This window comes from Cyprinus carpio, chromosome A17, assembly GCF_018340385.1.
Source record: "Cyprinus carpio isolate SPL01 chromosome A17, ASM1834038v1, whole genome shotgun sequence".
NCBI lineage: Eukaryota > Metazoa > Chordata > Actinopteri > Cypriniformes > Cyprinidae > Cyprinus > Cyprinus carpio.
The window spans coordinates 12,284,910-12,310,081 of NC_056588.1; the positions used below are offsets into that span (position 1 = coordinate 12,284,910).

At 36.6% G+C, this 25,172-nt stretch overlaps 1 protein-coding gene across 1 annotated transcript in view; it reads left to right on the top strand.

Annotated features, from left to right (window-relative positions):
* The window catches only part of LOC109108447 (ribosomal protein S6 kinase 2 alpha-like), a 57,890-nt gene that overhangs the window by 27,028 nt on the left and 5,690 nt on the right, over nucleotides 1-25,172 (top strand). Inside the window, 12 exon segments of the mRNA XM_042774137.1 lie at nucleotides 16,707-16,763; nucleotides 20,233-20,349; nucleotides 21,788-21,869; nucleotides 22,549-22,629; nucleotides 23,348-23,427; nucleotides 23,507-23,613; nucleotides 23,814-23,851; nucleotides 23,983-23,994; nucleotides 23,997-24,076; nucleotides 24,184-24,254; nucleotides 24,768-24,856; nucleotides 25,051-25,115. Of these exon segments, the coding sequence (XP_042630071.1) occupies nucleotides 16,707-16,763; nucleotides 20,233-20,349; nucleotides 21,788-21,869; nucleotides 22,549-22,629; nucleotides 23,348-23,427; nucleotides 23,507-23,613; nucleotides 23,814-23,851; nucleotides 23,983-23,994; nucleotides 23,997-24,076; nucleotides 24,184-24,254; nucleotides 24,768-24,856; nucleotides 25,051-25,115 (879 nt within the window).

Here is a 25,172-nt window from a genome sequence, read left to right on the forward strand (position 1 = left end):
GCAGAAAATTTTTTTTTTTATATCTCTCATGAGTCTTTCACTCTCACTCTGAATTATGCTCCTTCGTCTATACATTTCTCAGGCTCTCACATGCATGCATGCTGAGAGTGATGTGTTAAATGAGTTTTAGAGCATCTTCAACCCAGCGGTGCTTGTTGTGTGTATTGCTCTCTATTTGATTGAGGCTTTACACAATCATAAGATGCCTCAAGTTTGTGTGCAGAAATCGAATAAGCCCACAGCGATTGTGTTTCTCATGTAGTAAATTACTTCGTAGCTACAGCGGATTTCTGTCAGTTGGTTTGCAGAGAGGCCATGTATGAAAACAGTGCAGATCAGGGTCAGAAATTATTGGTGGCTACTAGCAAAAATGCCCCCATATTCAAGATACGGTCAGATCTCTGTACAGTACACTATGAAATCAAATCCTGTGTTGAGATGTATTAAAATGTGAAAATAATTGAAAAGTGTTAATTGCGGCATTGAGTTTACATCTGCTCCCACTGCATTAAAAATTCTCACTCGTATGAATGCAGTGGACAATTGGAGATGTTTACATTAGTCAGTGAGAAAGAAATTTGTTGGAAATCCTTGCATACTGAATTCTGCACTCTCCAAAATGTTCCTTTTCCCCATGCACAAAACATTTTTTTAATTGTGTTCTGTTTTTTCAACATTAATAATCATTATCACAGTATCAATGGCAATAACCATTGGTGTGGCATGAGGTTTCACTGCCAAAAAGCAGAAAAAGTGGAAAGCACTCGTGCTGTGTATGTATACATTGGTAGATGTTCTTGAATGAACTAGTGTCAAAAGTGGAAAGTGGAACTCTTAAAACACACTTCATGTGCACAGGCTAAAAGGGCCTTCAGTTGAAGATATCCCTGTCATTGTGTTTGCACTAGTTTGTGTTGACATGTTTTCTTGTGTTGAGCGGCTCGGCTCAGTGTTGATTCATATTGTTGCCAGCAGTGATTTGCTGACACCTGCACATGCTCTGCTCTCAAAGTGAGTCATTTTAGACACGTTTTGGCATGAGAGTCTTCTGTACTCTTATTCAGCACTGTAAACAGAGGAAAAATATGATCTGCTCTTTCTTACTACTCTTACACATGTTTTTCCTCTCTATATGTCATCTGTTATGTAATGAGGGGAAATTTATTGTATGTTTTTTCTTTATAATCTTAGTGGTGTTTTGATTTCTCCCCCTCTCCTAGCAGGATGACATCATCTTGTGTGACATCACGCCAGTGTGTTCTGTGCTGCATGTGCATCGTATTATTTGTCTGACTGCAGTGCAGAATACTTGAGTGAACTAATCTGATGGCCACTCCTACTCCTACTCCATGACTCCTACTATAACTTTTCTCATTTTAGCATGTTTTTTTCTTGGGTTTTAGGTTGATTTAGACAGGGAAGGTGTTGGAGACAAATGAATAGAAGGGGAAAAGGTTAGTGCAGTAAGTGGCGTAATATGTTAGCGAAATCTAGTTGGTTATGGTTGTGTGTTGACTGTGTATGAGTGTTTTGTGTAATAAATCAATGTTATTTATAAATGTTGATATTTGCTTTTAATGTGAGCAAGTTAGGATCGAATATTACTGTTTAGCCATCTGCAATTGTTTGTTTGCCTCCTGATACAATGTAGATATTTGAAGAACATCATTATTAATTTATATTGTGTTTATTGATTCCAAAAATCTAATTGGTAGCTCCTGTTAAAGTGCTTAAAAAAACTCCAGGATGATGGGTTTGATCCCCAGAGAACATACAAAGTGATACAATATCCTGTATGCTTTGAATGCAATCTACACTACTGTTCAAAAGATTGGGGTCAGTAAGTTTTGTTTTTTAATGGTTTCAAAGACGTTCCTTATACTCATCCAGGTTGCATTTATTTAATCATAAATGCAGCAAAACAGCAATATTGTGAGGTATTATTAAATTTAAAGTAATGGTTTTCTGTTTTAATAAAATGTACTTTATTTCTGTGAAAACAAAGCTGAATTTTCAGCAGTGATTACTCCAGTCTTTAGTGTCACATGATCCTTCAGAAATCATTCTTAAATCCTGACTTGCTGCTTAAGAAATGTTTATTATAATCAGTGTTAAAACAGTTGTGCTGCCTAATATGTGTCTAAATAAGTAGATTTTTGTAAAGAACAGCATTTATTTAAAAATATAAATTTTTGTAACAGTGTGATGGCCTTTAACTTTTGATCTATTTAATTTATCCTTACTGAATAAAAGTATTAATTTCTTTAAAAAAAAAACTTGCTGATCCCAAACTGTTGAACATTAGTGTACTGTAAATCACTTTAGATAAAGCCTTTATATGAAAATGGCTGTCAAGTGAATAAATGTAAGCTAAACCTTGCACGTGTCTGCTAATAATGCTTTGAGTACTTATTCTTTAAAAGCTCAACATCAAATGCATGACTCATCATGAGATACTAACAGAAAACCTTTTATTAAATTATTCATTTACAAGCATTTTATACTATATTATTTTCTAAAGTGATTAAAATCAGGCAATTCAGCACCTTCCGAATGTGTGATGGAGAGATTAAAAGTGTGGTGTGTGTGTGTTTGTACACATCCTGTTTGCACATACTGTTCTTCACCATTCGTGGTGATTCACACATAGTCAACACAATAAAGAGACTCATCCAGCTACTGATGTCCACAAAGCAAAAGAAACACTCCCTTCTTTGATCACTTCTTCTCTCTATCTCGTTCTCTCCAGTAGCCTAGTTATCGCTTAGTTTTTTTCTCATACAGCCTCTTGCAGTGTTTAAATATTCTCTTTCAGAGTTATTTTGTGTTATAAGTTTATTACATGACTCGCTGTCACGGCTGCTATTGCATCTTGATGAAACATTAATATGTTTATGCTGAGATTTCTTGAATAAATTTGGCCTCGACTTGACTGCTGCATGGAAGAAACACTTGTTGCCCCATCAGCTAAAGATGGCTCAGCCTGCAGTGGTTTTCTCCTAACAGACCTTAAATAGATTTCATGTTTATTTTCCACTTTATCCAACCAGATTGAGAGCAAGAGCAACCCATCAACGTGCTTCATTCAGGTTATGGAAGTCATTGGCAGCGCTTTATCGGGGGAACAAACGGAGTTGCACAAGTGTGTTTGTTTGTTCCCAGCATCTCGGTGACAAATGTTTTAGAAACATGGCCCAGTTCGACGCTGGATTTGCAGATCATTTGAAACTGAAAGATGGAGAGGTCCAAGATTTAGCTCCGCCCACGTCACACCTCCAGGAGCTCGGAGAGAAGCATAAAGCTGCATCTTTCTTTTATAAATCTGATAAAACTAAAGAGTCTTGGGAGATATGAAGGATGCGATACTACTCTCTAGATACTCAAGATTAACATGAGATTGGCAGAAACTGTGTGTGTTATGTCCCCTCTAAATTTTAGCCTGTTCCTCACATGAAATTATCATATGGCTTCAGAAAATTGACTGTAGACCTGGTCAGTTGAGTCTTCTGTTATAATCTCAGTTGGCTCATCATATGGCTTTGTGAGCAACTTTCATTGTTTTGTTTTAGTCTGTTCTGTTCCAATAACACATGCACATTTTTAATGCAAGAGGTTTGTTTTGTTCATTTGGTTTTGCTGTTAGATGTTAGATGATTGTTTATATTTGTTTTTGGCTGCAGAGCTCTATGTGAGCAGATTCATGGAGGACAGATGGTGTGTTGAGGCAGAAATAGATTCAGACGTCTTTAGGTGTTGAAGCTAGTTTTTTTTTTTTCACAACTGTCTGGCCTAAAGCGTGAACCTCCTTGTGACCCTGCTGTCATTGTCGGACAAAAACAGCAAGGCTCAAGGTTTCTTGCTGTGCGTCTTGGCCTTGCAGAGGTTCAGTTCAGTCAACATAATACTGTAAGGAAATGTATATTTCAGAGATGCTGTTTCGTGAGACTTATAAGGGCCGTTTTACAGTGGTTTCTGCAAGTTTCCAGTTTATTTTCAATAGGAGAAAGGGCAGAGGCAGAATGGAAGCGGTACTTTTTCTGCCAAGCTCATGCAGAAAAATCCTGGCGTTTTCATGCTTGATTGCTAGAGAGATAATAAAAAGTGTTCTCTTTAATGTTGTCCCATGTCACTGACCAATCAAGAGTGATCTTGTTCACTTGGGTAGCCTGTTTTAGGGATAAATAAATGCCTTTTAATTAATACATTTTTGTTAGTTGCAAAGGGATCTCATTATAATATTACCGCTCCTTAATCTGTAAATTTATACCCACGAAGCCATCATTTTGATTTTGCAAGTGACAACGGTGTATCAGTTCGGTGTATCAAAGTTTGAGCAAAACATGCTAGCTCTTCTAAATGTTTTTAGCAGGACCGAGCTATAGACCCCTTAAAAGTTTGTAAACATTGCAACGTCTCCGGGTGGGCGGGGCTTAGCTGGAGGCAAAAAGAGGCGCGGAGGCAATGTTGACAAGCGTAAACTAGCACGTTTTAGGAGGGATTTATTAAACATGGATGCAGAAGAAGGTTCGGAACTGTCCGAATATGTACAGTCACTGACTCTGCGGGACCGTGACAAAGTTAGCATACATTTATCAATTAATTCAGTTGATCACTCAGTTCACTGACCAAACTGGTTATCTGACCAAAATATAATGACGAGTGGATAACATTACAGTAGCCTAATTTATTTATTTTTAGCTAAGCCTGGTGTAGTTCTTGTATCTTGTTCTCATTGGAAACATTTTAACCGGGTTTTGTATATTTCCTAGACAACATATGAATTACTTTCGGGTGGTTTGGGGAATTTTTGTCAAGGCTTATTGTCTAATGTAACCTATCGCTGGGCTAACTATGATTAGCAATGTGGATTATTTTAAGAGACCATTCAAAGGATGGCACACACATCTATCGCTGTATGTTTGTTTAACATTTAAGCTAGCTAGTGCGCTGAAGGTTGGCGACTTTTCACCTATAAAACATAAATTTGCTGATTTGTACTAGATAAAACCAACACACCAGTACATATGCATAGATTATTTTACCTAATATGAAGTGTGCACTGCAAACACGAGCATTATTTATGATCGTCTCTGTCTAGTCTGTACCACCGTATTGCATTCAACCACAATTGTCTTCTTGATTTCTGTGAAGGAATGTCGGCCGGGGTCCGGTGAAACTTTAGTTTTAAACCAAAAGTGCTGTTCCTTCTATTCTGGCAGCCAAAAACACAACAAGACGACATTTTAAAGTCAAAACCTCAAACTTTTAGCGCGCCTGCTATGAGTTCTTATGTTTTGCCTCCAGCTAGAGCGGTGACGTCACAGTGACGTAGGCGATTAAGGGGTCTATAATGGCAGCTCTATTATGGAAAAGGGGGTGGGGAGCAGCATCTCATTTGCATTTAAAGAGACAGGCCTGAAAAACAACACGGTTCTGCTTCCACTCAAAATAGGCATTTTCAAAATGTTATAATAAATGATCTGTGGAGTATTTTAAGCTTAAACTTCACAGAGACATTTTGGGGGACACCAGAGACTTATATTACATATTGTAAAAAGGGGCATAATATGTCTCCTTTAAATTTACTGTATAAAAACTGTTACCTTGTTTATGGGATGCCTGCATATTTTACAACTTTCAACCATATATTTCATTAATTGAGTAACATGATGTTAATATACCAAATTACTGAAACTACCAAAATATGCATTTTTACCATTAATGTTCTGATAACATAGTTATATCATAGTAATACTGATGATACTATCGAAAGCTACATGATGAGTTCATTGTAAGTGGCCTCTCCATGGCCAATACTTGTATATAGACATTGCACAGGGCCAAATACATAAGGAATAATTGACGATGGGCTGTTGAGTTATTAGAAAAATAATTATTTTTCTTATAAATCAAAGGCCCCAGAGTCACTTATTCCATTTATACTATGGTTACCACACCTCAAGACATAGATCAGATGAGAGAGAGCTTGTGTGAATTAGGCTGCAGCAGTGTCTCTAAATAGCGCTGTTATTACCTCTCTAGTGAGAAATGTCATGTGTATTTACTTTCGGAAAATCATCTGTCATGTGGATGTTTTTGTTAGACCTGAAATTTCTGTTATTACAGCTTTACTGTGAGAAGTGATATGGAACTGTAATGCGGTCAGGAGAGCTGACTGGAACTACGTTCGCCGTGCGTTTCCCAGAAAATAATTGCACACCTCAGAACGTTCGTCAGCCAATCAGATTCAAGCATTCAACAGCCCCGTAGTATAAGTGAATAATTGAAAACATCAGGGTGTTAGTCAGCAAATAAGTTTTGTTATTTAAATTTACAAGTTGTTAGAGAATGTAACACAAACCCCCAATGGCAATATTTTCAACAACTCAGTAATTTTACCATAAAATTCCAAATAATGCAATGTTAAATCATTTACCGATTTTCACAACATTTGGAAAGGTAACTTAAAACTCAATCATGATAATGGAATAGTTATGCATGTGATGAATATGACAATGTTAATGTATTTGACCTTGTCAAGACTTACTACTGGCAATACATTCACAGGCATGTTGCTATAAGCATGTTAGACATACTGCTGCTGCACAAATAGCATACATGAAATTACCCACTTGCAGATCTATACAGTTGGAGCTGGGGGAGGTGGAGGGTTTCTGATCAGCAAGTGAGCTGCAAAACCTGCCTACAGTAAACACTGAAACCAGACTATTTAAATGTTGCACAAACAAGCTCATTTAGCTGCAGATGCAAAAGCTTGTGCCATGTAGTGATGATGTGTTAGCAGATTGCATTAAGGACCTATCAGCGGGTGTCATTTTAGTTTCATGACTAAATTAGATATTTAACCAATTTTCTTTTTTGTAGCATTTTTACAGATTTTTTGGTTTTCTTTCTGTAAGCTGCAGATGCAAAATACACTAATCAGATTGTGCCAACAAACATTTTTTAAGTGTATTTAAAATAATCACCTCATTTAGAAATGGAGAATGTTTTTGCTTGTCTAGTATAGGAGATATTATTGCACTGACACGTTTCACAATTTATAGAAAATGCCTGTACAAATTTGAGCTCCCAAATTGTGTTTTTGTTTTGTTTTGTTTTTTTTCACAAAGATAGAAGCTACTGTGCATTTAGTGCAGCATGGAGTTTAAGATTTCCTCTCAGGCTCTATCTTTCATTCTTGTCATATTGAAGTGACAAACACACTGTAATGCAGCAGTGTTTTAAATTACACACATCTCTGTTCCATTTATCAACAGGCCTGTAGAAATGAGAAAAGTTGGCCAGGCTTGAAGATGCCCATCTCTACCTCACATCCATCAATTGTTTAACAGCTCAGGATGCTGCTGCTCCTGGTTGACCTTCAGACACTCATTTCAGGTGCGAGCGTATCACGATTTATCTCCACCTGAGCTCTTAAACTACTGTCCTCTCCGCAGACACAGCACCCCTGCTTTACAAAGTCTGTTTCATCCCCTCTTCTCCTCTCAGTTTTTCTACTCTCAGATCACCCTGGTCAAAGCCAAAGGTTTTGAGTGGATTAATCATTACCCTTTATGGCCACCGTCTGTACTGGGGTGTGTTCAACCTGCTGGAAACATAATCCCACCAGATATTGTTTGAATTATTGGTTGTTATTGTAAGGTTGTGCTTTGGTTAGCAATGACTTGCTGTGCTAGCTGTGTTGATTCAATGTTGCAAAGTCAATATTGCAGTGAGTCACAGAATTGACGCTGTTGTGTCTGTATTCTATCACGTGTAAATCTCATCCATTTCACACAAAACATAAATGACTTTTAGCAGAATGATGGTATTGATCCAAAACTCTACAGACTCTGAATGCAACTCCCTCTTACCTGTGCCCGATCACCCTGTGCGCCCTGTACTCCCAGCCCACTCCCAGGACAACATTAATCTTAGAGTGTGTGTGTGTGTCAATCAGTTCTGTCTTGGTTTGCGTATATGCGTAAGCAAACGTCACATCTTCTAATATTTCTGTCCAGAGTCAGCATGTGATGTAAGTATTAAGGTGATCTGGTTTTTCATCTTGCACAGGTGTGACGGACACCAGCTCTGTGTATTCTTACAAAACGAGTTTAACCAGTTAACTAGGTCCATGTCATCCCAGTCCGATAGGTTATCTGTTTGAAACGTACTGCATGTGTACATGTATAATTCATGTAAATTACTATACATGCATAGAGCCTTCTGACGCTCCTATGGCTCTCGTCTTCAAACCTGTCTCCATCCTGACAGCAGTTTCCATGGTTACTCTGCTCCTTCTCATCACTACAATGACTCCCATTATTTTTGACACTCCCCCCAACAACCCAAATCTTCCATTCACACCTGACTAGTATAACTCATTCACAAATCTCAGACACTAGATTCTAGAGATGGCATTCTGTCATTGCCAGAAGTGATGCAATTACTGGTTTAGTAATTAAACACTGATTGAAACCCTCTGTGATTGATCTATTACTGGTTTAGTAATTAAATAAATACTATATATATATATGAATACCCTCTGGACTTTGTAGCTTGAAGCAGTAGTGAAAAAAGTCTGTATAAACATACTTAAAATTAGTGGAAAGTAAATAAAAATTAAATTATAATAATAAATTCTACATAAATAGGGTTTAGCAAACTTTTTTGTCTCTTTTTTGCATACAGTATTTTATCTCATATTATCATTTAGCATAATCATTGATATTAAAGTGGCCATTATTTCAATGATTCACATTCATACTAAAAGCATATATATTACATTACATTATAGTTTAGTCTTATTATTATTAATAAAAATAATAGTAATTATTATTATAATAATAATAATATACAAATATATTTTACTGTAAGTGAACTGAACTCTTTTTTTTCTTTTACATTTAGTTTTCTTTCTCTGTCATTTGCACTGCTTACAACAGTGTACACTGGAAATGGGAGTGTTTGTAAATTCTTTAAAAGAACTGAAAGCAGTTTCATACTGTAATAAAAGCAAAAAAGAGATTAGTTCATCTTTCCTGATGAACATCCTAATGACTTTTGTTTTTAGTCATAATTTTAGTTTTTGCATTCTAACAAAGCCTTTGGTGTCTAATATGTGACTCAATTATAGATTTGTTCGAATATCATTCTAATCTGATAATCAGACAAATTTTTCCCCATTATGAATAACTACATTTACAGAGCACTTATATAGAGCAAAATGTTACATGATATGTTGTAAGCACTGCAGACATTAAGGGCGCTAATCCCCACCAAATGTTTAGATCAGTGGTTGACCGATATGATTATTCCATGGCATATTCAGTCTCCCTCAAATCTTGAATATTTGGTACTTTTTTTAGATACAAAAAGCAAAAAAAAAAAAAAAAAAAAAATTTGGAGCAAAGCCTTATTGAGTAATCAGCCTTTCCTCTCTTCTTCTGTTAGAAATAACATATATTTAGCCCTTCCAGACTTGACATGACTCACTCCAAACGCTCTGAATTTATTTACATTTTAACAGCCTATTATGATTCAGTATTCTGTGTCAGACAGGCTGTTCACTTAAGCAGTAAGGTTAGGTTCATCTGCACTTTCCAGTCCTCACATTTATCTGATTTGCATGGATTGTTTTTTTTTTCTTTTTTATAAGACAGGCGTCATGCCATCAAGAAATATGAACCTCGCTGAGATGTATAACAATATTTATCCTATGATATGATGAAGTACTTTTTTTTTTTTTACCTAACTCAATCGAATTGAAGGGATTGAAGAGATATTTTTGTTGTTGTTTCATAGTTATTATATTGAGTTTATTATTGTATTTTATTGTCTTGATTTTATCATGAACACAGCAGAAACAAGAGTCAAAAGAGAATCAAAATCCGGGAGTATTCATGAATGCCATAACTCAGAGGTTAAAAATACGATTAATCGTGATTAATTGCAACCAAAATAAAAGTTTTTGTTTACATGATATATGTGTATACTGTGTTTATTTATTATGCATATAAAGACACACACATACAGCATATATTTAGAAAATATTTACATGTATTTACATGTATATATTTATATTCATATAAATTATATCATATATAAATATATTTAATGTAAACGTAACATTTTTCTTAAATATATACATGCATGTGTGTGTATTTATATATGCATAATAAATGTACACAGTACACACTCATATATTATGTAAACAAAAACTTTTATTTTGGATGTGATTAATCGTTTGACAGCACTATTAAAAATGCAGTTATTGTGATTTATGTAGTTTAATAATGTGATAGAACAGCCTTGTACGAAAGCACTGGTGTTTGTGTAGGAAAGCAACCGGAATCACAGAATAACAGGAAACAGGAATCTGAATATGATAACAGGAACCTCCCCAGTATGTTCAGAGCAACCTTAAGGTTTGTTTGATTCTCAGCACTTCACACTTTAGGCGGAAGAAAGTTTTCAGTGGACAGATGAAATCTTATAATGTTTACATAATGTTACATAATACATAATGTTTATCTTTAATGATTCTTTAGATAAATGTGAATGCGTGTACATTTTATATGCAAAACTTCACTTATGTATATCTGAAGCTCTGAAGGTACACCCTGATTTCTGCTGGAAAGTCTAGCATTCGATAAAGTCTCTGACCGTAATAAGATTTACTGAATGAGCTGCTTATCAGGTTACAGATGCTTGTTCAAACTGAATTTGCTGAAGACTGAGGTTTAGATCAGATATTAACCGTTCCCCTTTAAACAAACATGAAATTGAATCAAATTGGTGGATCCCTTATAGGAAAGAATTTTGTCTTATAAAGACAAAAGAAACAAAAAAAGACTTGGTAATGTTACTTTTAAGGTTTTCTTTAATAAGTGTTATTTGGGTTTGGACAGTGTTTGTGTGTGTGTGTGGTCAGGTTTTGCCTGTATTGTGGGGACCAAATGTCCACACAATGATAGTAAAACTTGACTTTTTTGACCTTGTGGGGACTGGCCAGCAGTTCCTACAAGGGAAATAAATTATTAAAAATACTACATGATGTTTGTCTGAAAATATAAAAATGCAGAAAAAGTTTCTGAGAGGTTTAGGTTTAGTGGATAGAAAATATTATGTCAGACTCTGTATAAAAACAGTAGAAGTCTATGGCAAGGCCCCACAATGATTAGCTTTGTAAACGTGTTTGGATTGTGCTGCTGTTGGATGTCGCAGTGCAAATTCTGAAAGAAGATGCAGTGCTTCTTTACCTTTTCTTTTCTTTTTACACAGCAGGATGTTTTTTTTATATTATTTTTTTTGAAGTTTTTTTATTTTTGATTATTAATTATGATTACCATTTACACAGATCTGCGCTGCCCTCTAGTGGCCGGCTACAGCGCTGCATCCGCACCCATTCCCTGCTTCCAAATTCCTGTCCACACGAACGCGGTTATTTTTAAAACTGCAGCTTTTTCTACACGCAAACGCAGCGCCAGGTCACTGAAACCGAACATTTTTGAAAACGCCTGCCAGAGTGAAGATTTTCAAAAACTCTGGTTGCAATGTTATCGTGTTTTTGGCTTGTGACCGAGTGGCAACCTCCCGCTCTTTCTCATGAAGCCAGCACGGAAGTGACTAAAACTGCAATTAATCGACTGGCCGCTTGAGGCTGGCTGCAAAAGGGAGTCAGTCCCATGTTAAAATGCCCAACTTTATAGCAGAAAAAAACATGTTTACAGCCTGGTTCAAAAAGTGGTTTTGGTCTATATAGCTAATTTTGCCCTTCATGACAACTGTGAGGGGGCGAATTTTTTTATAACTCATCCGTTTAAATTATATTAAGCCTTAAAGTTATGCATAATTAAGGGCATGGTCACTTGAGTGACAGGTGGATTGCTGCTGCTGACAATGCCGTCAAGCTAGGTGGGCGTGGCTTCAGCAACCAGCTCCCACCTTTTTGCCCATTTTCGATTTTCCGGGAAAGTCGCGTGGTGACGCACTGCCAAGATGACGACGATGGAGCCATCGCTGTTATCTCCGCCTACTGGAAACTTTTTCAGGCTTATGATTGGCCAACATGGCTTTACAGTTGAGCTTATATTGCCACCTGTTGGCTTGGCATGCTCTTGACAGTGCATCATAACATGCGTTTGCTATTTCATGTGGACAGGGATTTTTTTAAAAACAGAAGGAAAAACTCCGCTTATAAAAATACCTGTGTACGTGTGGGCATGGCTAAGAGACTCCAGAACAATGCGTCCTTGTCCGAGACTCTTAAACTATGAAGTGCTCAGCCACTTCCCACCAGCCCAACCAGACTATTCTCTTCTCATTAGAATCTCATGTTTATTGGCTCAGTTAATGAGGGTGGCATACATATTCATAAACACCTTTCACTGATCAAAGAGACTCAAACTGTTTTTTCCCACTTTATATTTGCCAATTAATTCTTAAGCCTCTTCAAGCCCTTTACCAGCTGATTGGTGTGACCAATGCACATCGCTTCCACTCACGCACCAGCTGCATGCGCGTCTTTGTTCAGAATGAGCAGTTCTGTAAATCCAGTGCAACAGGTGGCCACACAAAGAGATGAGTCGCGTGCAGCACTCAAGACAACACTGCAGCACTCACTGCTTAGCAACACACACAGAGCTGTAACTGCTGCAACTTGCATTCAGATGGTTTTGGAGGACTGTTTGACCACTAGCATCACTTTGTTTTGTTTTTTTAACTGGCGGGTGAGTGGGGAAGGTGTGAACATCTGTGGGAAGTCACGAAGCATTCAGTGTGCTGGTAAAGGGTCATGAATATTAATTAGGTTGAGCACCTATTTAAAGAAGTTCTTGCTTTTATTCAAAACTTTACAGTAAATTTTCATTATAATTCATTACTGCATTATGTATCATAAACTAACAATGAATTTTAAATTTTTTACAGAATCTACATTGTTCAAAAATATTAAGCAGTACAGTTGTTTTTAACTGTGATAACAAGGAATGTTTCTTGAGTGCCAAATCAGCATTAGAATGATTTTAATGGATCTAGGTCACAGGACACGGAAGACTAGAGTAATGGCTGCTGGAAATTCAGTTTTGCCATCACAGGAATTAATTTAATTTTAAAGTACATTAAAATTGAAAACAGAAAACAGTTTCACAATATTAATGCTTTTACTGTATTTTTGATAAAATAAATGCATCCTCATTGCACATAAGAGACTTAATTAAATTGGAGTATGTGTTTATATGTAGTGAACTACAGTGCATTTTTAGGGAATTGAACCTATGACTTCAGTGTTGCCAGCAGCATACTTTACCAGTTGAAACCCTGTTGCTCAAGTGGTGGGGACAAAATTGGTCAAAAATAGGTTAACACATGTCCGCTTGGTAAATGACATCTAGAGCTCGTTCTTGCGCAACTAAAGCCACTGAAGAGTAGAAACAGTTCTGTGTCAATACCAAGAAAGGAATTATGTGACTCAGATTGACATGCAGTTTTTCTCTAAAGTTTCACCATTTCCTGCCGGTCCCCTCATATAAATATGCATCACCCGACTGTCCCTTACGTTTTTTGACATTTCCCCATTTCGAATGACTTAAAAGGTCTGTGTGCGAGAGAGAGAGACAGACAGAGAGCCCTGTGACAGACAGCCCTTGCTGAAGTCTCTGTCCTTAGGGACATGGGTCAGGGTGGAGATGTGGAGGCATATTTTCCGCACCAAGCTACGAATGCAACAGGCAAGTGTACTTGTACTTTACCCGAGGGAATCGAGGGAAGTGGGGTAGAAGGGTTTTTTAGGATGAGAGATACAGGAAACACGCTCTATTCAGATGTGGTTAGGAAAGAGAGGTGCAGATGGGGTGTTATCCTCTATGTTGTGACTTGATGTTTTTATGTTTAAAATTCAACTGAAGGTTTTTTTAAACAAGTTTTTTGTGGGCACGTCCCTCATTTGTAAGCTGTTTCACTATGACTTTTCTGTGTGACCGAACTGGTTTGAACATTTCTGAAACAGGAAACGTCTGGTTTACGATGCAAAAAAACCCCCTGCTGCCTGTAGCTTTGTGGGTTGTTCAGCATTGCAGAAAAAATATTAGGTGTTAAATCCTGTGTTTCTCTTTTAGTTTTTATATCAATTATTAATTGTCCAGTTAAAATTTTTGTCAGAATCATTTTAGTTCAACTGTAACTAATGGAGAGCTTACAAATAAGGATGTGCTCATAGCTATTACAAAAAAAATTACCGCGGAAGTGCTATTTGTGCATATGTTTTCCCTGTTGGTGTTTGTGTTGTGGTGCTGGTCATTTTGAAGCAGAGTGAAAGTAAAGTGATGCATAAAATAAGACGTTTCATGGAGAGTGCATATCTGTTACACATGCGTATTAAAGGTCACAAGTGAATGCAAGAGTGACTGCAGAAGGAATATTAGAGAAGTTTTTCTCTCAACCCCAGCTGAAACAGGAAGTTTCGACTGATAAAGTGTTTTTGTTTCAACACTAAACGACCATTTAGTTCTTTACTACAGCAATTAAAGGGATAGTTCACATGAAAAAAAATGAAAATGCTAACATTTATTTACCATCAAGATTGTCAGTCACTGTTTTATAGTGTAACAATATCCATATGGCTCACTGTATTTAAAGTCTTTTGAAGCAATGGACCAAAATTTACTTTTGATGTGAAGTTTAATTATAATTTTTAATAATTATAATTTTTATTAATAATAATAAATATTTGTCTTTTTTTGAAAGCTTATAAATAAATCCCTTATATGATCCAGTTTGCTAATCTGAGTGATCTGGTTTGTGAGTTCAACTCACTGACTTAAAGGGATACTCCATCCCAAAATGAAGATTTTGTCATTATTCACTTACCCCCATGTCGTTCCAAACCCGTAAAAGCTTCTTTCTTCTTCGGAACACAATTGAAGATATTTTGGATGAAAACAGGGAGGCTTGAGACTGTCCCATAGACTGCCAAATAAATAACAGAGTCAAGGTCCAGGAAAGTATAATAAGCATCATCAGAATAGTCCATCTGCCACCATAACGTTATGAATCGATGAGAATACGTTTTGTACACGAAGAAAACAAAAATAACAACTTTATTCAACAATTCCTCTCCTCTGTGTCTCTCCAAATCAGCATAGGGCCATTTTGACCCTTTAAGGTGTTTTCACACCTAGCTGGAGCATTTATTTCAGAACCAGAGGCATGTTTTCCCCTTAAGGCCCAGTTATACATCGCATTCTGCTTTCCACGTTTTGACAGTTGCGTCCACACAGTTTCAATATACTCAACCGCGGATGAGCACAGAAAGAAGAGCTCGGCACATGCACAATACCTCGACTCATTTTGTCTACCTACTTGACTCATTCTGTCTTAACATTCACCTCATGTCTGCGCTGTTGTATGTGGTCACAAAAATTGGGATGCATGCAGACACTTCTGATGATGAAAATTGCGTCATGAGGACATTACTTTGGGCTTTAGTTTGGTTTGTTTAGGCACATATATGAGCACAGCAATTACGCCCAGGGGCCTGTACCATGATGGTAGTTAAACAAAACAAAACCAAACCAACAATCTGGCTTTGTTGGTACCTTGATGCTGATCATCAACTTTCTTTTTCAACTATGGCTTTGATCCTTAGTTTGTGGAGAGCATGCACATGAATGTGTGACATCTGTGGCGAACAGCCAATCACATGCCTTGCAAAACAGAGCAAGTGTGATTCACTTCTTACGAGAAACCCAGTGAGACTCAAAACTCTTTTGCTAAAGGTTAAGAGACTGAAGAATATGAGGAATTTAAATGCATGTACACTGAAGAAAGTACTTTGTACAAGAAATTATCTGGCTCTATCAGTGCAGTCACAAGTGAAACTTGTGAAGTTAGTTTATACGGTTGGTTGATGATAAATAGCGATAGTGACTCAGACATGTAAGGTAACGTGGTCATTTTTAAAGCATTATCTATTGATTCTACAGCTTATTTATTTTACATATGATCCATATATATTAATATTTATATAAAAATGTAAAATAATTGTTAAACTATATATATATTATATAAATATTTTTATTTACAATATAATTACCTATAATTTTGAGGAAGAGAAACTGGGGGAATTACTTTTTTTGCGTCACACACGTGTCACTTTTCTAACATCTGATTGGTCCAAATTCCATTTTACGTCTCTTACCCAGAACATAACCTGCCCTGGAGCAGGTCAGCTTTGGAGTGTAAGTTACTATGGCAATGAACGCTGCTGAAAGCCAAGCCACTTTCATGGTACCTAAATCCCAGGATTGGTGCAAACTAAACTGAAACTTACCTGGCTAGCCAGCTAATCCGGCTTCATGATACAGGCCCCCGATCTGCACAAAACATTCGTTCTGAGATCGTCTGAATGAGGTGGACTCGTCCCGATTGAATTGTACCAATTTAAGTCCCTGTTTCAGAACAAAGTGAACGTTCTACACACTGAAGAGGAAGATTATCATTGAATAGCATTGCAGATTTCAGTCTTTCATTGACAGGATATTGATTTTTGGGTGATCTATCTCTTTAATTATCAAAACTTTGGTAGAGAGAAGATTCTTAGGTGCTTCATCAGTGCACAGGGGTGGAAGTGCAAAGAAAACATTCATTTTGTTCTTAGTTTGATTCTCTCTTTGTTTGCTTCTTCCTCCCCAACCCCACATTAGCAGTACAAGTCACAGATCACCTGGGCAGAGAAAGAGTTTGCTGATATCAATGTGAAGGTAAGATCTCTGAGCTTTCTGCTGCCACCTGCTTTCTTCTTTGAGCTCTATCTTACTGTCTAGAGGAAGAGGAGCTCTGGGACATGCCAAAAACGGACCTTTAATGGCTTTCCTAAGTGTTTGTTGTTTCTTTGATTATGACTATCTCCTGTAGTATCAGGCTGGACTGGTTAGGGTCAGATGAAGAACCTGTATGTTTTAAAGCACCACTGTATTGCTGGCTCTGTTGACAGTGAGGGAGGAGAACACTGAGAGGGGAAATCAGCAAGGCATTATGGGACAGGGTAAGCATTTAAGTGTCCACCCGACTGAGGCATTCAGCTACATCTTAGGCCGAAATGTTTTTCTTGGTCTGTTTCTTTTCTGGATCTGTGTTCTTTCTTTCTTTCTTTCTTTCTTTCTTTCTTTCTTTCTTTCTTTCTTTCTTTCTTTCTTTCGGTTTGTTCTTTCTTTTGTTTTTTCCTTTCTTGCTGTGTTTTGTTTAACTTGCTCATTCTTATTCAGTTGTTCTTTCATCTGTTGTTTCTTTTCATTTGTTAACGGAATAAAATAAAAGTAGTAATGTTAGTTTTCCAGTATTATTTTGTAACAAAAAATTATATAAAATATTTCATGTTCACAAAATTAATATTTATTTCTTCATAACACACCTATAATAATAAAATAAATGTGTCAGTAATGCAAATAAAAAATAACTTCTGAACAAAATATAATAAAAAACACTCTTGACATATAATAAAATGATTTGTATGTATGTATATGTATATATATATATATATATATATATATATATATATATATATATATATATATATATATATATATATATATATATATATATATATATAAATATAAATATATAAATTAATTTCTTCCATCTGTCACACATTACTGTCACATCCTGTCTTCCTTCCTATCTCTATCTCTCTCTCTCTCTCTCTCTCTGTGTGTGTGTGACTCTGTGTGTGTTTTTTTCTCTCTCACCAGTTCTGTTTTCTGGTCTCAGTCTCTTCCTTCCTCTTCCTGCATGCCTCACTGTAGTTGTCGAGTAGGGCTGAGCACACCCTGACTCCCCATACTCTCTCACACACTGTCAGACTCTGCTCACTCCCTCTCTGGGATGAGTTTTGTTGTCTATGGCTGCCCCGACTGCAGGCGGATGGGGGTAACAGTGGAATGCCCTGGCTAGAGGAGGGATGAAGAGATGGAGAAAGAGAAGAAGAAGTTTAAAGTCAGTAAGTTATTGACTTTCTACCTGTTCAAGAGGCAGCAAAGTAAGGCTTTAGAGAATTCCACTCAGTCCAGAGAGGAGACGAACAGCACCACAAACTCGGCTCAGTCTAGTGCTGCTTTAACAGATGAACATACATCATGGACGGTCAGTACACACACACACACACACACATACACACACACACACACACACACACACACACACACACACACACACACACACACACACACACACACACACACACACACACACAGTATATAGTGGCATTGGTTTGTAGAGGAGTTGCTGTTTGCTGTTTGTTGCTAGGGTGGTTGTATTTTGAGGCGAAATGTTAAGTTTGTATTGTTGAATAAGACCACACTTGCTGTATGTATATGTAAACAAATTTTTCTTTAATTAATTGCTTAGAATGTCATTTTACAAGTCAAACACTCAGATTTTGTTTGATTTTGTCAGATGTTTGTTACTTGAATTTTGTCGTTTTTCTTAAGACAAGACGTCAAATGGATCTTTCATGTGGTACATCTGCGGGAGAACAGCTATGAAATGTGCTTCAGAGCACTGTGACACTAAACTGTGGCTGTTTGTTTCCCTTTTTTATGATACAAGTGTTAGTAACACCCTTAAACCTGTCAAGTGCAGAACTCCTCCTTTTTTGAACTTCAGCTGACTTGTGTTCGTCATTAAAATAGCAAAAAATTGCCACCCAAAAATAAATGGATTTCAGACTTTGATAAAACTGAGAGGCTTTTGAAGTGAATAATTGGGAAATTACAAAGTAATTCGAATAATAACATGTGATATTAATTCTAAAGACTTTTTAACCACAAATAAATCAATTAATTAATCTGAGCTCAGGGCCTAATTGATTCATTTGCAGAAAAGCTGGTGAACACAGACTGAATTCCTATCTTCCACCTGAACTAGCATTTGTTATGTGCTGTAGACTTTTTTAAAGAGATAATTTGTACATAAACTATAAAACTGAACACAATTACACAGATATCAACTGTAGCATCTGCCACAAGCTGACCAATCACCAGAAATGAAAGTTATGTCATCATTTCCTCACCCAAATGTTCAAACCTGTATGACTTCTGTAAAGCATAAGTTATTGGGAACTCAGCAGTTTTGGTGACCATTGACTTCCACTGTATGAAAAAAAAGAACCACTGAGACATTTCTCAGAATGTCCTTTGTGTTCCACAGAATAGTCATAAAGGTTTTGAACAACGTCAGAATGAGTATATGATGACGGAATTATAATTTTGAGTTGAACTAGGCCTATCCCTTTAAATGATTTATTTATTGACATATTGGTAATGTTTCCATTCCAGTGATGATTTTGTTGGTCAGTTAGTCAGCATTGTAGGCTGTGTCCAAGTAGCTGGTTTTTCTGATATATGTCTAACTGGGTTTGATATGTTAGTGAACAGTGTGTGCTTTTATTGTATTGCGTCCCCTAAATGCAGTGTTTTATTTTGATTCAACCATTAACCATTTCCTCCTAAACATGCTTACCCTCTCTCTCTTTCTCTCTAGTCACAGGGGAAATGTGACACACAGCACTTTACTTTTAGCAGAGCCTTCATACTTTTGATCAGCTTTAATAATGGATAGACTGTTAGTCATCACATGCTCTTATATGAGAGTTTTAAAGTGTTTTTCTATGTGGCATTATATTGCATGAACTTCGCCTCACTTATCTCAACTGCACCCTTGCTGCTGAAACTTGCAAAATAACTATTAAATAAGTGGTGGTGGTATCTTAATGGTCTTGGATGAAACCACAGAAATTGCAGGTTCTATTCAAAGCACATACATGCAACTGATCCCTGACAAAATCCCTGATATAATTATTATATATGTACAAGCATTTTTTATAAACTATCCCCTATAGCTGGCGCTTTGAAACCCCCTTTGAGTCTAATTCAGATCTCATAATTGTGTTTAGGTCACAGGAGATATTTGTTATTGACAGTGGTATTGATTCAATCTTGAAATAGCGAACACCAGTCAGTGACATATGTACATGATAATCTGCTTTATGATACATGATAAGTAGTTACTGTGAAATGATTAAAGAAAATGGCTTAAAGTTCATTTTACTCCTGCATTGGAGATTGTGCACTTAAGCCAGCTTTGAGCTTTAATAATCAAGATCTGTATATGTTTTATGCCAACTATCCTGACAGAAGCTGTAGATAATATCCATCTCTGTCTCTTATGTTGTAGGACGATGGTGACATCAAAGAGATCAACATCACACATGTTGTTAAGGAGGGGGCGGAGAAAGCGGACCCCTCACAGTTCGAGCTGCTCAAAGTGCTGGGGCAGGGCTCATTTGGAAAGGTAAAGAGACTCTCCTAAAAAAAACTATTTTAAAAAGAAGATACTTCTGTACTGCACAAATTCATAGACATCTTGTGTTTGTCGACTTTGAACTGTGAAGCAAAGACTAGTAGATAGACTTCACACAGCCCTTGCCTGTATCACCATTAATAATTAAATAGAGAATCCCTTTAACATCTGTTTCATTTGCTGATTTTGAATTAATGTAGCAATCAAATAAAACAGCATCAAATTTGAATTTCGGGATGTAGAATTGTGTTTAATAACCAATGTCTCCAATCAAACTGATCAAATGCTTATCATAATTTTTGTTGAAATTGATGCTTCATTTTAATTGATTTATATGCACTACTACTGTATGAAGGTTTGGGGTTTCAGTAAGATAAAAGTGACTTTGAAGACTTTTACAATGTTACACAAGATTTTTGTTTCCAGCATTTTAGAATGATTTCTGATGGATCCTAATATTGAAGAATAATGGCTGATTTGCCATGACATAAATAAATTACATTTATGTAACAAAGTTCGTAGATCGGGAAGAAGGCAGGAATGTTAATAAACAAATGAATGAACACAAAACAAAAGTAAAAGCGGCAGCCACTCATGGACGACTGCCACATAAAACAACATAAAAATTCAGGCCTGGTCCTCTCTCGTCCTTCACTGTCCTCATTCCTCCTTTTATCCTTCTGGAGCTCCTCCGTGGGACTCAAGACCCGTAAGTGATGCAGGTGTCGCTCATTATCATTTACTCCATCGGCCTCGCTCTGTTCCCACGGCTCTCGGCCCTGCTCCACTCGTCATAATTTAATATTAAAAAATTAAAAAATTAAATTGTTATATTAAATTGTAACAATATTTCATAATATTTTATTTAATTCAGCATTGGTGAGCATAAGAAACTTGTTTCAAAATATTAAACAATCTTACTGATCCATAACCTTTGAATGGTACGGCATTAAAAAAAAAATGGGAACACCTAATTTCCCAGAATGCTCTAATTTGCTTGGGAAGATATTCCATCCTGAATTGAACTCAATCTCAATTACAAGACATTTGAGGACCTTTTTGCTAATTAAATATGACAACTTTTAGCAATGACCTGTGAATATTTACAGCTACCAGCATTGAATTTCTTTAAATTAGAATTCAGTCAAGTTCTCTTCCTGTCATTCAATTTAATACAACTTCCCGTGGGAAGTTTTTTAACTCATAAAATAAAAATTAACCAGTTCTTTTATGGTGAATTTTGCCCCACAATGGTGTGCTACCTGAAAAACAGAGAAGATTTTTTTTTTATGTGTTTTTATATTCTTTTAATAGTAATAAATATCCCAGTGCCTTTAAAAACTGACTTAACCTGAGTTAATTATTTAGCACAGCAGTTACAATAACGGTTTCGAGTGAAAGCATGTTTTTTGTGTGTGTGTGTGCACAGGTGTTTTTAGTACGAAAGTTAACCCCTCCTGACAATAACCAGCTCTATGCCATGAAGGTCCTGAGAAAGGCTACACTCAAAGGTACAGCATCAGTGTAAACACACACAAACACACACACCACAAACCACACAAGCTTCCTTTGCTACATGAACAGCGCTACAACAACAGCTACTTTCATTTCGCATTGTTCTCCTGGCCTGTTTTTCTTTCTTTACTCTTGTGTCACTCCCAGTCTTTGTGTGACCACAGATACCAACCCTGAGGATTACACCAATCATGAATTTACCATTTTCATATACTATTGTCAGACCTATTAGATGGGGTTTGCACTGTCAGTAAACACAATATTTTGGCTTTTTTTGGCATATTGCCTCAACTGTAAATCTGAATTTGTGTCAATGTCAGCGAGGTCACAGTTTATGGTAACTCCTCTGTGGGTACACTTACTTCCTGTTTTTTTAGTGTGCATCCCAATGACAGAAAAGGTTTTAGGTCCAGGTGTCAGTTGATTGAAATCTCAGTAGCTATCTCTTCTTCTCTCCTCCTCCTTTCTCTCTATTCCTAAAAAGAGTGCCCTTTACAGATCTAATGAGAGCTGATAACAACACTTCCTAAAAACGTATGCTATCTGATTAACTTCTGTTTTAGACTTCCCACTTCAGTCGCTCCCAGTAGAAAATGTTTTCATGCTCAAGTTGACTTTACATCAGCTGTGGCCAAATATTTCCTCAAAACCTGTGTGAAATTGTTCTCGTCACAGTGAGGGATCGTGTGAGGACTAAAATGGAGAGAGACATCCTGGCAGACGTCAACCATCCGTTTGTGGTTAAACTCCATTATGGTGAGTTAGCACCATTTAAAGTATAATAAAAGCAGCATATTCCAAGACTTCAGAAGTCACACGATAGCTTTATTTGATGAACATGAAATCATTTAAGTTGTTATTCACTAAAAATCTTACCATCCATTCCTTGATGTTTATGAGAGAAGTAGTGAAGTCCGATCGAGTTGGATCATTTCAGTGAATAAGTTGATTCAGTAATTGAATCAACTCATCGACTCAGTTTGGTTGCAGTAGTTAACAGCTTATTGGATGAGAAGATAATAAGTGAATAACAACTTCAAGTTTGGTCTTTTGGCATTTGCATACTCTTTGAAACTTCGGTGACATGATGGTGAGTAAATTATGACAGTTTTCATTTTTGAATGAACTCTCCCTTTAAATGTCACAAAAGCTACTATTATTGAATTACTGCGCTGTATGTGATTTTATTAAGTAGGAATTATTAAATGACTTCAATTCAGTGTTTCTGAATGATTCTGGTCCTTGAATTAATGTAAAGAGTAAAGAGTTTTTTTTACAGTTCAGGCTCCATGTTTGCAGTGTTATTACATTACTTAAGTTAACTGAACATTGTAATCTTGCATTTTTTCCTGCTTAACCGAGGCCTTATATTATAGAGGAAGCTGTAAGAGCTTATTATAAATGACTAACAGATTATATTAACTTCAGTGTTGATACACTAGTCACAAGTGCACTTCTTTGTGGGTGTGTTCAGCTTTTCAGACGGAGGGTAAACTCTATCTGATTCTGGACTTCCTCAGAGGAGGGGATCTGTTCACCAGGCTGTCAAAAGAGGTATATAATACTCATAACAATGATCCCAATATCCTCTCATTTATCTCCTTTGTATTCACATAATTTCTTTGGTGTTCAGGTGATGTTTACAGAAGAAGATGTGAAGTTTTATCTGGCTGAACTGGCACTGGGTCTAGATCATCTGCACGGCATCGGCATCATCTACAGAGATCTCAAACCTGAGAAGTACTTATATACACGCACACACACACAACGTAATCTCATTGAGGAGATTCTTGACCTTATAAACACATACACACCATGAATTCTGCTACTTGTTGAATTCTGCTACCTACTGTGAAGTATGAGTGTGATATTCTTTAGATTTGTTATTAACATGACTCACTGTACAGACATAAATACATTTTCTGTGTTCTATTTTCTAGCATCCTCCTGGATGAAGAGGGACATATCAAACTCACAGGTACCATAAAACACCAGTTTACCAAAGGATAGACATTTAGCCATGTTAAGTGGTGTAATTGTTTTTCTCTCTCTCTCTCTCTCTCTCTCTCTCTCTCTCTCTCTCTCTCTCTCTCTCTCTCTCTCTCTCAGATTTTGGACTGTGTTAGAGTACATGGCTCCGGAGGTGGTTAACCGGCAGGGTCACACCCACAGCGCTGACTGGTGGTCATTTGGAGTACTGATGGTATGAACATATTCATGCAGAAGTGGAGAAAACCTGCTTTGATGTCAGTTATATCTTGTCTAATATATTTTGCTTTAATGGTTGTTTTCTGTTTCTCTTTTATACAGTTTGAGATGCTTACGGGTTCTCTGCCATTCCAGGGAAAAGACAGAAAAGAAACAATGAGTCTCATCCTGAAGTGAGAATCCATTATCCATTTATTTTTGTTCTTCTCATAGTCTTTAAATAATACTGTCAAATTGTTTTTTAAATGAAGCATTTAGGATAAATTGGGTTTATTTTTGGTTCCAGGAAATAGTCTTCAGAGCATAATTTTCCATTTCAATGGTTTGCCTAATTTGTTATTAGCAAGCTGTTGGAAGAAAAACAATATAAGCTGTTAAACAACAATTGATCTCTATTATGTATTAAGGTTGACTTTTCCTACACTAAATGAATACTTTTATTCAGCAAGGAGATATTAAATTGATCAAAAATGACAGTAAGTCATTTATGATGTCATGAAAATGATATTTCAAATGAATGCTGTTGTTTTGGAATTTCACTTAATTGCAATAGATATTTATTAACTTTTTTTTTTTTTTTCAAAAATGTCCAAAAAAAATCTCACCAAAACTTTTGGACAGTAGCATCTATGTTGTGAACATTGATCAGTTTTTGAGTCCTGATTATTGTTCGGCTTTCTTCTCAGAGCGAGATTGGGGATGCCTCAGTTCCTAAGCACTGAGGCCCAGAGCTTACTGAGAGCTCTATTCAAGAGGAACCCCACCAACAGACTGGGTAACATATACACAATCAGCTTGTTTTATAAATTCTTTTTAAAATGTAATCATGCGGTGAGCTTCCTTTTCCTGTTAAGTCAGTTATACTGATGTACTGTATTTGACATTAGATAAAAGTAGTTGCCAGGAGAATTTCATTTAATGTGCTATATTTTCATATTAAGATCTTTTTCATACATTAACTGTTACCAGGATCTGAACCAGATGGAGCTGAGGAAATCAAACGCCATTCATTCTTTATCACAATTGATTGGAATGTAAGTTCTTCAGATTTCTGCAAATCTAAAGGAATATTTCTTTGAAAGGCTTCAGTA